This window comes from Antrostomus carolinensis, unplaced genomic scaffold (genome assembly GCF_000700745.2).
Source record: "Antrostomus carolinensis isolate BGI_N321 unplaced genomic scaffold, ASM70074v2 scaffold19017, whole genome shotgun sequence".
Classification (NCBI taxonomy): domain Eukaryota; kingdom Metazoa; phylum Chordata; class Aves; order Caprimulgiformes; family Caprimulgidae; genus Antrostomus; species Antrostomus carolinensis.
The window spans coordinates 1-11,727 of record NW_010328263.1 but is presented as its reverse complement, the minus strand read 5'-3'; the positions used below and the strand labels follow the sequence as shown (position 1 = coordinate 11,727).

The window sequence follows — 11,727 nt, the reverse complement described above, 5'->3', positions numbered from 1 at the left end:
CTGCCTTCGCCCGCCCTGAGGGGAAATGCGCAGCCGAGAGCTGGCAGCGAGGTCCCGCAGCGCGCCCGGGATGGCGGCGGGAAGGAGAGAGGCGCGACAGGCCGGACGCTGAGGAGACTGAGGTACCTCCCGCTTCCCAGCGTGGACATCGCCCTCCGCGTCGGGCGGCTGGGGAAGGAGAGGCTTGAGGTGGTCACAAAAATCGTGGGATCGTGCCAAAGGGGGACATAGACAGTGAGAGATCCGCTTAACTTCGGCCCCGCTCGGTTCCTGACACCTCCTGCGAGGAAAAACCCCTGCGGCTGTCCCCGGCCGGGGCCCAGTTCGCTGCGTTGAGTCGATCAGGTGGTTTCCAATTTTAGTTCTCCAGATTGACCAGTAATTGGCATCTGTTTGTAGGGGAACAAGCAAATTGCAGCTCTCCTCTAGACGAGATGCTTCCCTGGAAAGGGGGCAATGCCCGTCTCCAGGTTTTTTACATTTTCTCTGCAGAACTACCTCTCTACGTGTAGGATTTGGGGTTTCAGCTGAATATTTGAATGAAAAAATAACCCAAATGCACTGGCAAGGCTGGCAACAATCCCTCAGCTGCCATGAAAACCCACCGCGCTGCTGTACTGCCGGTGTGTCGCGCAGAACTGATGGGCAGCATGTCACAGGGCTTAAAACAAATGAAAATATACTTACTGCTTTCAGGTGGTAAAGACCCTCACTCGTAGGATCCCTCCTCAGCAGTGCTGTGTAATATTATTATTATTATTGCACTAAGAGGCTTTTTCAATCCTGGAGCAATGCACAACTTTTGAGTCAGAAGGCATCAGGAGGTGACAGTATTCCCGCATGCAAATTTAGAAATATACTAATAAACAGAAATGTTTTTTCCTTTTATTTAATTAGAACAGTTTTTCTAGCATAAGCATTTTGTAAACGATCTGCACCTGACTAATTAGTAAAAGGAAATCACCAGAAAATGTAAAATTTAAATCTAGCTTAACTGAGTTGAATTAATAGAGCCTTAAACTTCTATAAAACCTTTGAACATGCTCCTGTTGTTAATAAAGCAAGTGCATTAGATTAATATAAACCCTTCTGGAACCTGCTGCTGTTTGTAATATGGTCCAGGCTTAATTTTAAGGAATTATTTTCATGAGACTGTTCATCCAGTGGAAATACTGGAAAGGGGAAAGTCAAACTAGTAGCTGTAGATTGAGCTTCAGAGGAGCAGAGACACTGCCGTACACTGAGCAGTGTCCCCGCAGACAGGGAGCAGGGCTGTGTTTGGCTTGGTTGGCTGGAGAGAGATTTGGTGGGAGCCCTGTGGAGGTTGCTTTGCCCAGCGCTGCCCTTGGGGTTCACACAGGGGCTGCCCCCTCTTTCCTTTGGGTCTCGTACCCTCCAGGTGAGGCTGGGGGCAGTTCAGGGAGCCTGGGGAGCTGGAGCAGTTGGCTGAGGACCCTCTGAGTGAAGGAGTTCCCCAGCCTGGAGGGATGGGGCTGGTCAATGGCTGATCCAGGGTGTGAGGAGGACATGATCTCTGGCTTTGCAGCCCTGCACCTCCTCCCTGGTCAGAGATGTCCCCGGTCTCCAGCATCCCAGCTTGGGCCTCAGCCCGTCCCACAGGCACAGTCCCGCTGTCCCCTGCAAACCCTGCAAACAGAGAGGGCTGGTGCGTGGGGTCAGCGGTTCCTGCCCACTCAGCAACGTCTGTCCACGGGAAGATGAGTGTCACAGCCGGGAGCGTGTTCAGCCCTTCCAGGATCCCACCGGGCACGACTCCTCCGGGGGCCAGGGACCCTCCCGAGCCCGGTCCAGCCCTCCAGGCACGGCTCACGGGGAGCGTGTGAGCGGCCGGGGGCGGGCGGGCTGCGGTTTGCGGTTCTCGGGTCAGGGCTGTCCCGGGACCGAGCTGTGCGGGCTCTGGGGTTAAGACATGTCTCACCGTGAGACCCCCTCTCCTTTGCCAAACCCACGGAGAAGGGAGCTGTGCGGAATGACAGCTCCGGGAAAGCCTTTCGCCGTTTTACCTGCGGTTGAGCAAGCGCCAAGGGGGAAAGCGCTGTCCCTAAAACAGAAACGAGCACCATCAACCTCACCCGGGAAAGACGATGCCAAATTTGGGAACAGGAACTGATTCTTTGGAAAAAGACTCTTAGAAATGGTAAGGTCAAGTAACAGTGAAATGTACTTTAATTCCTTCAAACAGAAGGATATCTTGAAGGTACATCAGAGAAATTATTTAATTGATTTCAGTCTCTTAAAAAAAAAAAAAACCCAAAACAAAAAAACATGGTTTCAAAATTCAGGAACAGTATCCAATAAACAATGTACTATGGTTATGCACCTGTTTTGAGAGTGTGGTACAAAGAGAAGCTTACAGATTCAAATGAATGGCATAAATGACTGAGAAATCGATTCAGATAATGCTTGTTTACAGGGACAAAAACTATGTTGACAAGTATGAGTAAGCACACAGATCATGTTTTAAAAAAAAACCAAACCTTTCTAACTGTATTTACACACACATGGATGTATTTGCTTTCCTTTGGCACTAGAAATTACATACAAAAGATTCCATCTTATAGCAATTAAACTTCAAATAACCTTTGAGTCATTTAAGTCACAGAGCCCCAGCACAGTAGTTTCACCTTTATGAAACTGCCACCAATTCTATATTCTAACCCTGGAAATTCAGGCCACAAAGCCTGAATACAGCTTCCACCCGTGACCAGTTCCACTCAGCAGGAGTAACTGGACGCGAGGAGCTCAAGCAGCCATGGGGAATTAATGATACAGATGTGTTTAATAAGAATGAATCTCCCATTCTTATCCAAGGTGGATGTCTACCTTTAAATGGTCTTTATATGCATAAACAAATTAAATCAAGTGAAAATGGACACCCATTACATATATTCAGCCAACTTAAGACATTAAATGAACAGTCAGAGTACATGATGGCTATCCGTAGTATTTCTTCTGTGTTGCAGAGAAATATGTTAATCTCTACTCATGTCCATTGCTAGGAAAAAAAATTAAGATTCCACTTAACAAATATATTTTATTCTTTTAGCATGTTAGTTTACTCTGGCCATTGCCAGTAAACACTTCAGTTTCACAGGAAATTCAGTATTATCTGTACAGTAGCAAGAGTGTTTTGGCACCCTGTAAAATCCTAAAGAACATCCAAGAAAAATCTCAGAAGTAGCATTTCATTATCCAGACTTCTCATTTCTTGTTCATGGTATTTGACTTTGCAGCAAAACCTGAAGCTTTTTGTTTCTTTCAAAACAATTTTTATAGGTTTTCTGCTAGTAACCAACAGGGGTGTAACAACAATGGCACAGTTATCTTTCCTAAAGCATTAAAGATTAGGAAAAAAAATAAAAAATCTTTTCCTTCAACTACTACAATCAGTTAGGACTACATAAAAATTAAATAATGAGGCATCATGGCAAATAACAGCACATCGACCCTCTACCACGACAGGAAGCCGTTTTCAATCTTACAACAAAAAGGAATCAAATTAAAAAGAATCCAACATTTATAGACCTCATAGGTTTTGTTCCTTCTCTCTCTAAATGGTATGAAACCATTACTAATTAACATTTCACTTTGCTCTGCAAGGAGGATCAGGGCAGAAGCTTTTGTTGGGATGGAATAAAGTAAATGGTTGCCTTAGTTTTGCATCGATCACATGCAGACTGGACATTGTATTGTCTCTGATAACTGGATTGGATCAAAGCTGGACCAGACACTTACAGAATGTTTCCCTCACACTCATTATTTGGGTATGTCTCAAACAGACATTAATCTTGTTCTGCTAAGTGTACTCTTAAGCATCAAAAAAGCTGAATTTGTCTATAGCAAATTCAGTGAGGAAAAGGAATCAGAGAATATAACAGCAAGTCTTCCCAGAAGACAGTCTTTTCTACACATCCAAAGAGAACTAGCTGTTTGAATTTTAGATTAGCTGATACATTTAAAATATTTCAAAAGCACAGCATGTTAAAACAACTTTCATTACACTTGGTGGAATACCAGTACCAACAACCTCCACGTGAAATTGTTACAAGCTACTCAAATGCAGACTCTTAAAAAGAAAGAGTACAGTCTATCTAAAGCATATATACATGCTGCTACCAAAGAAAGCAGTGAAGTAGCAACTTTTTATACATGAACCTCGCTAAGAATCTTGCTCTTTGAAATGACCCTGAAGATAGTTTGCACTTAAGATTTATTTTCAACTGAAAAGACTTACAAAAACCAGCCAAATCTTATTGTAAGACCCCTTGGTCTTTTTATTCTGAGCTTGCATGACCTTTTCATGCAAACTGATTTACTGGAGATACACTACTACAACTTACTACTTAAAAAAAAAAAATAAATCTAAGAGTTATTTTTCTTTTTGAAAAAAAGAAGAATATAAACCTCTATCTTCGCACAAGGCACACGCACCTACAGCCTTGTTTTACAGTTAGGTAATTCAAGAAACAGGAGTGTGCAGTAGTAACTACCAGATGAAACATTTTACAAGTACTGAAATAGTGGAAACTAAATGAATTATCAGTTCACGCAACCACAAGGTCGCATTGCACTACATAAATACTGACCAAATGCCCCCAAAAATGCCAAAAACTACAAGCAAGTTCCAAACAGGATATTAAAGCTGTTTCTTTCAGTGAAGACCAACCAGTCCCTTTGTGTACACATTTAGTTTTATTGTAACAAAGCAACTTGTACACTTTAACGTTTAAAACTGAGCATCTTTCTTTCCTTTCCAGTGAAACAAAAAAAAAAAAAAAAAAAAAAAAAAAAGGATTTAAAAATAAACAAGAACAAAATTACAATAGAGAATGTCAATTCCAAATAAGATCCTACAGGTTCTGCTGATTCTCCATCAAGTGGCAGGGCTCAAAGTCATCATTAGGAGAAGATTTTATTTTAAAAGTGTCATCTTAAACTGCAAGGATGTTTGTTAAACATCACAATTAAACATGCCAAAGGAGAAGAAGCCATGTTGTCAAAATGCCCACTTAACCCACCCAAACATCTGAAACCCACCCCGGCTGACCTTCTATAACCCCATTTTTATTTTTTTATTTTTTTTTTTTTAAGTTTTTCTTTTTTTTTTAAACAAGAGAAAGTAGACAGATACATGTTGGTAAATGCTAACTGTCCATATTCACATAGAGACACAGTGTAATCTCTGAGCCCAATATACAGAGAAAGAAGGAAAAAAGCTAGATTCTATGCACTACTACACAGGGGCCTAGCACTCTTCAGCTTCCAGCAGAGTGAAGGGAGCAGAAGGTTTTCTTTTTTCCCACAGAACATGGTGTGTTGATTCCATAAACAGTTTTTGTTTTGAGACAGAAAGGGATAAAAATGAACTTGAAACAGAAACTGGCAGATTCTTTTCCACTGTATTCTGCTCAAGGTATTTCCCCCAAAAATAAATTGTGAACCATGGTGTAGAGGAGAGAAAAAGAGACCTCAAGAGAACAAGGCGACTGAGCACAAGAAAAAAAAGACAGCAACTTGCTCCCAGGGACTGGAGAAAAATTAAAAAGGTAAAAAGGGGGTTTGGAATCCATCAGTGTTCAATTAGTCATCTTCTCCTTCATCCTCCTGTTGAAAGATAAGCAACAATTAAAAATAAAAAATCTCATTACTAAACTTCAGATACCACCAACTTGCAACAAAGGCAATAACCAGGATGTTTTACTGCCCTGCAGAGTACAGCCCTACAGTGTTACTCAGAGCATGCTGCATGATCTCTTTTTTTCTTCCTAAGGAGCAGTAACACTCACTGTCAGTGCCTGTCTACATGGAAATCAGTTAATAACTGGACAGCCCAATAAAAAAACACCAGGTTTGAAAAACTACCCTGACTTAGAATCACTTCAAACACTGACATACCTTTAACATTCAAAAACCAAAAGGATCATCTTTTTTCCCCTCCTTTTAAACTCTGAAGAGCAAAATGCTTCAACTTTCAGATGCTAAGTGCTACGTTACCTAAGAGAGCCCAGTGCTCTGGTGCCCACAACAGCCCTCCTAGCTCAACACAAGCAGGTTTTTGCTGCTGGAATTCAGACACACCACACCCAGTGACAAGAACCAAAGGCATTCTAAGCTACCAACATCCCCAATGCTGGCCCTGGAATCCCACTTGCTACTAAAGGAAACTTCTAATTCCTGAACCCAACAAGGAGTCTTAGCTGAGCTGGCAATAAGCAGAAATAAACTGACAGGTGGGAGGATGACAGAACCTGGTACATCAACAGAAGCTATTTTAGTGTTCACTCATTAGGAATTTTGTTAGGCTAATATCCTAATTCACCTAGAGCACTTCCCTTACTAAAACTGTCTCTCATGTACACAAACATACTTGTTACTACACTGAAACCACTCCACAAGTTATGGCAGTAACAGTTCTGCTTCTCCCCTCCAACCACCTTGTCACTGATTATACAGACAAGAACTATTTTATCTTTGTAACAATGGCTTGGTAATTCTCACAAGACCACTCTTACAAATGTCTGATCTCATACACCAGAGATGGAAGGCATAAGGGGTAAGAATACTCACCTCGCCTTCCTCTCCCTCATCATCATCTTCATCTTCCTCCCCCTCATCTTCATCTCCCTCTTCATCAATATCCTCCAATCCTTCTTCCTCTTCATCATCATCGTCATCCTCCTCTCCCTCCCCTTCTTCATCATCCATATCAGGAACCTTGAAGACACATATGCAATATTAACTACAGCGATCAAATTCACCTTCACTCGCACAGCGCTATTACGGGTGCAGATCAACGACTCGGTGCTGTACTTACCAAGTAGTACTGCAACGGATTTGGCCAGATGTCATCCTTGATGACTTCTCCTAGTTCATCAGCCCCTGCATCAGAGTGGTCAGTGAACCAGGTAAAGAAACTTTCTGGCTCTTCATGCTGCCTCTTCCTACTGGCTTTGTTCTGTGTCTGGCTTGAACGTTTTGTCAGATCCTGTAAATAAAGTTAAGAAGTTCCCTCAAGGAGTGGTCTTTACATGGCTTTTTTCCCCCCCTATAAGCACCATTTAGAAACATACTGTCTGAACAACCACAAGAAGTCACTTACTACTCCCCCTTTCAGGGAGAAGTCTTTAAGAAACATTAAGAACACAACTCACAGAAAAAGATATCATGGAGAAGTCTTTAAGAAACATTAAGAACACAAACAACTCACAGAAAAAGATATCACTCAGCCACCTGAATTTCTCCTGGACATGAGAAAAGAGTAAAACCACCTGTTTCTTGTAATGACCTCTGCTGAAACACTGAAAATTCACAGGATCTTGCGTTTGATTTATACTGCCCTATCAGAGGGAAGCACAAGTACGGCAAGTGTTTAATGACACACTGAATTAAAAGATCTCACAGTGGCCAAATGCTACTCAGAGCAGCTGTAATTGTACCTAAATGCTACGACTACTACACACAGTTTAAGAAACAGTCTCCACACCTGTAAGCTCTGTCTCTCACTGGAGATAAAGAGCTGCCTAACCTCCTTCTCCTGACATTTCCTGCTTCAAAGTCTTCAGGCCATTCTTTGTAATAAGTGAAAGAAACCACGCAAACCGCTAAAACATACTGTCACAAGAACATACACAAGTTCTGTATCTACCACCTTACCCCAGAAGTTTATCAAGTTTGTAACAATCTTTTTGCCAAGTCTGAAAAGAAAATGACTATCCACTATTTAAAGCCATTATTTTTTTGATCATATGGTAACTCCATACTGCTAGTATTTGTTTTCTTGATAGAATCATAACACTTACAGGTTTGACTGTTTAATGAAGACTAATACCAGAATGCACATTGATGTTGTGGTCTGTTGTAAAGATCACATTCAGCTAGTATGTATTAGACTGTAACCTGCTGTACAAGAGAAGTTCTAGTTCTCAATGAACAAAAGATTAAGTTTTCTTCTCAACCTGAGGGTGACAAAACAAGCAGCAACTTAACTGCAACCCTCTGTTCTACTTTTAAAGTACTCATTTCAAAATCTTCAGGATAACATGAAACTGGCTCCCAACTTTTACAGAAACTTACTACAGCAAATTAATTATGTTTTAATATTGTCTGGATGAAAGATACGCCCACATTATTGCATGGCTGCAACTTCTGGAAATGAAGTTGAGAAAAAAAAATATAAACAACAAAAACCAAACCAAAACAAAAATCACACACCCCTATCAGAACCCCCAAAACCCTGTGTCCTGGTTTTTCCATCCTTGGAATTCCTAATTCAATGGTTATTTTAAGAAAAATACAAAACACAGAGTCTAGATCCAGGCCAAAGAGAGACAAGCTAATGCACTTGTTAATCTCTCCATCTGGTCGTACTTGTACTTCCACTGTTTTAATGGTTTTGCTCAACTGAGTGAGAGAATTCACTACAGTTCTCCATGTAAATGTTTGGTATTCCAAACCCTGCAAGACATGCATGAACTATGTACGTAGAGAAGGGGAGAGGGGATTGAGAGGGAAAAGGACAAGGCAGCTTCAATTAAAAAAGGAAGATACTGAAAGTGACAGTATCCCACAGAGCAGCAATCATCTCTCCCAGATGCAGAGACATACCTTTCCAGATTTCCATTTGATCTCAGTTGATTTTGAAGATGGGTCTCCACTTTCATTGAGGTGAAACTCTTTGGAGAGAACTTTATTTTCAAAGTATGGATTCTCATCAAAATACTGCAGAGTTAAAAGCAAAGGGTTAGAACCCACAAAATGTAAAGACACGTGCTAAGTCAAACCTGGTACTACATGGCTACCTGAAGAGATTAAGTTACAAACCACAACCCAATATGCAATTGCATTAAAAAACAAAACAAAACCAAACAGGAAAAATCACAAGTGAAAGAATTATTTAAAGTACTCACAAAATCTATTCTGTAACCTGATTTGATATCTTCAAATTCTGTCACCTCAACTCTGGTCAAATAATGCAGTGCTTCCTCATCTTCTTCTCCCAGCAGTGCAGATACTAAGAGAGAGTTAAGAATCCCACGTTAACAAAGCTATGAAAGGTGTATCAGGCAGGTCAAATACAGGAAACTGATAGCAAGTAAGGTTTGAAAAGCAACACAACTGTACAAGCCAACTTCTTGTGGCCCATTTTTTAAAATTTACCAGCCAAAAGACTATTAGAATTTGTGTGATTTGGATTTGCTGAGGTGAAAACATTACTTTTGCTTGTTGTAGTTCAACATTAAAAAGCAGCAAAAGCTCCCTGCATACATCTACCCTTCTCTCTGAAGTGCATTTTCACATATGCAATTTGCCCAATCTGCTTTGTCCTCTCAGAAAGTCGACTGGCAAGAGTCCTAAGGAGCTCACCTCCAATTAAAAAACCACCAAAAACTAGAATATTCTCTTTTTCTTTTTTTTTTCTTTTTTAATTTAACTAAGAAAAGTGGGAAACTTGTAACTTAAAATGCAGAAAGAAAACCAACATGGGATTTTAGTGAACAAGATGTTCCTTTGGTCAATAAATGCAAGAAATAAAAAGCTTCTACAATGCACTCTAGGACAGAATGGAAGTGTTTGCATATGAAGCAGGCTCCTGTTTAAACATATGCCCAGCAACAGATCTAGAAAACCTTCAGAGCTGCAAGACACTCACATAACAAGCAAGCAAACACTGAATTTAGAGGGGGAAAAAAAGGACTATTAAGAATATACCTTGTGGGTGGTTGACAAATGTTGTTACCCAGAAATTGGGGATTTTGGCGATCAATTCTGACCTCTTCTGGAAGAATGGTTGGCGGAGTTTGTTGTATTTCTGTTCTACTTTCAAAATTTCCTCACTGGCTTGTTCATTCAGTCTGTAATAGAAAGAGCCACATTAACCACAGGAGAGAGAACTGAAACTTAAAGGCGTGTCACCAGTAGTTAGCTAGAAACTGAACGGGTCTGATGAGCCCAGTCTGCCACTGGCAACAAACGAGGCATCTCAGGAATAAAAACGAAACCCAACCTACAACCACTATGAAGAAACACACTACCAGAAGCAATCTCACTGATCTGAATGCAAGTCTTGTCTGTTCTGCAGCATTATATGATGGACAGACCCTTATTTACACAAAGCAAAGTAGTATTTTACCTCTTAAACACTTAGTTTGCAAAAGACCTGAAGACAGGTAACACTTTACACTATCAGCTGTTCTCTACAACTCTGGCAAGCAAGCTACAGCAAAACAATTTTGTACCCCACACAATTAAAATCTTAAGCCATAACATTTAATTGGTTTTGTTAAAAGTCAAGAGCCCTGATACTGCCACAGCTTCACACGGCCAGAGCCCCAACAGCCACCCGCAGTCTCTGTAGGACAGCAGGCGTGGAGAGAAGACCCAGGCAAACACCAACACAGAAACCCAAGTTCTGGCACACAAAACTGATGCTTCTACATTAGCTAACGCTTCCTACATGTTATTCTACAAGCACATGAATAATACATCATTTTAAAAAGTCTAATAAAAGATAATTTTCCCACCAAGTTTTTTGTTCTACTTACAAACATGAAAATACTTTGGCAAAACAGCTTACATGTAAAACTTGAAAAACTAGTAAGAAATAAATATCTGTTACCAAAACAATCACAATTAATTTAAAATTTAAGCTCAAGTTCGACCTTTTTAATTATTCACAATTAAACAAGAAACCAGGATATTTCTTCAGTTTTTTTATCACACACTATAAATACTTCTTACATCTAATCAAGTCAGAACACAAGTATACCTTGGAGAACTACTACCGAGTGCTTACTTCACTAAATATTTTTATTTTTGAAAGTTACCTTTCAATTTCTGCTAAAAACCTTTGAAAAGTTTGTTTACCTGTCTATTTCATTCTGTACTTCATCAATGTGTTCAATTGCTTCCTGTTGCTCTTTTTCTGAAAAACAAATGAAAACACATCAAAATCTTTTCCTTCTCGAGTCTGACAAATCACCCGGGGACTTTTTCTAGTCACCTCCTTCAGAAGTCCGCAGATACTTCTGTTAAATGTCATAAGTGTGACTGGACCTTAAAGCTTCAGCTACTTCCAGGGTGTACTACAGGTGTAAAAGTTTGATGAAACGGCGCTAAAAGCCAGTTTACCCTTAAAAATCACAGCACAGGTTCCTCTACACAGTTTTACAAGTCAATTAAATGATAAGTCAATCGTGATAGATTAATAAGAATTTAACTTAAAAGCTGCAAGCCAGATCTGTTAAAACCAACATATCTGAAGGAACGTTAAATAATTTAGAGAAGAGCAATATCAATAGAAACAGCCTAACTGGGAACACAGGACCTTCTAAAATCCGAGAAGAATGATGGAAAGGACGGTTATAAGCAAAAAAACTTCCCCGTGGCAGTTTGTCAGGCGTTTTCTAATCGGAACTTCCCCTCGACACAGCCTGGCAGGGGTCTGGGCGGCAGGAGGAGCGTTTACCGATCGCGCTGGAGATGAATGAACGGCAGCGGGAAGCGGCTGGAGCAGCGCAGCGCGCTCTCTCCTGCCCCGGGAAGTTTCCCGCACGGCTCAGCCCGCGTGAGGGGACAGTTCTCCCCGCTCCGCGGGTGGATGCGCTGCCCTCTCCCCACGACGGAGGAGCGGCCGGGTACGGAAAGCACGTGTGTGAGCGGAGCTGGCAGCGGGCGCAGCACCGCGGGAAGCACTCGATGGGAGGAGGA

General features: G+C 41.2%; 1 protein-coding gene across 1 annotated transcript; it reads right to left on the bottom strand.

Moving 5' to 3' along the window:
- Window positions 1-4,694: 4,694 nt before the first annotated feature.
- Window positions 4,695-10,942, bottom strand: SET (SET nuclear proto-oncogene; the record flags this gene model as incomplete). Its single annotated transcript, XM_010172197.1, has 7 exons — window positions 4,695-5,625; window positions 6,589-6,735; window positions 6,836-7,006; window positions 8,626-8,739; window positions 8,928-9,031; window positions 9,730-9,872; window positions 10,885-10,942. Coding segments are annotated over 7 exons (761 nt in total), but the record flags the coding sequence as incomplete, so codon positions are not given.
- Window positions 10,943-11,727: the final 785 nt, after the last annotated feature.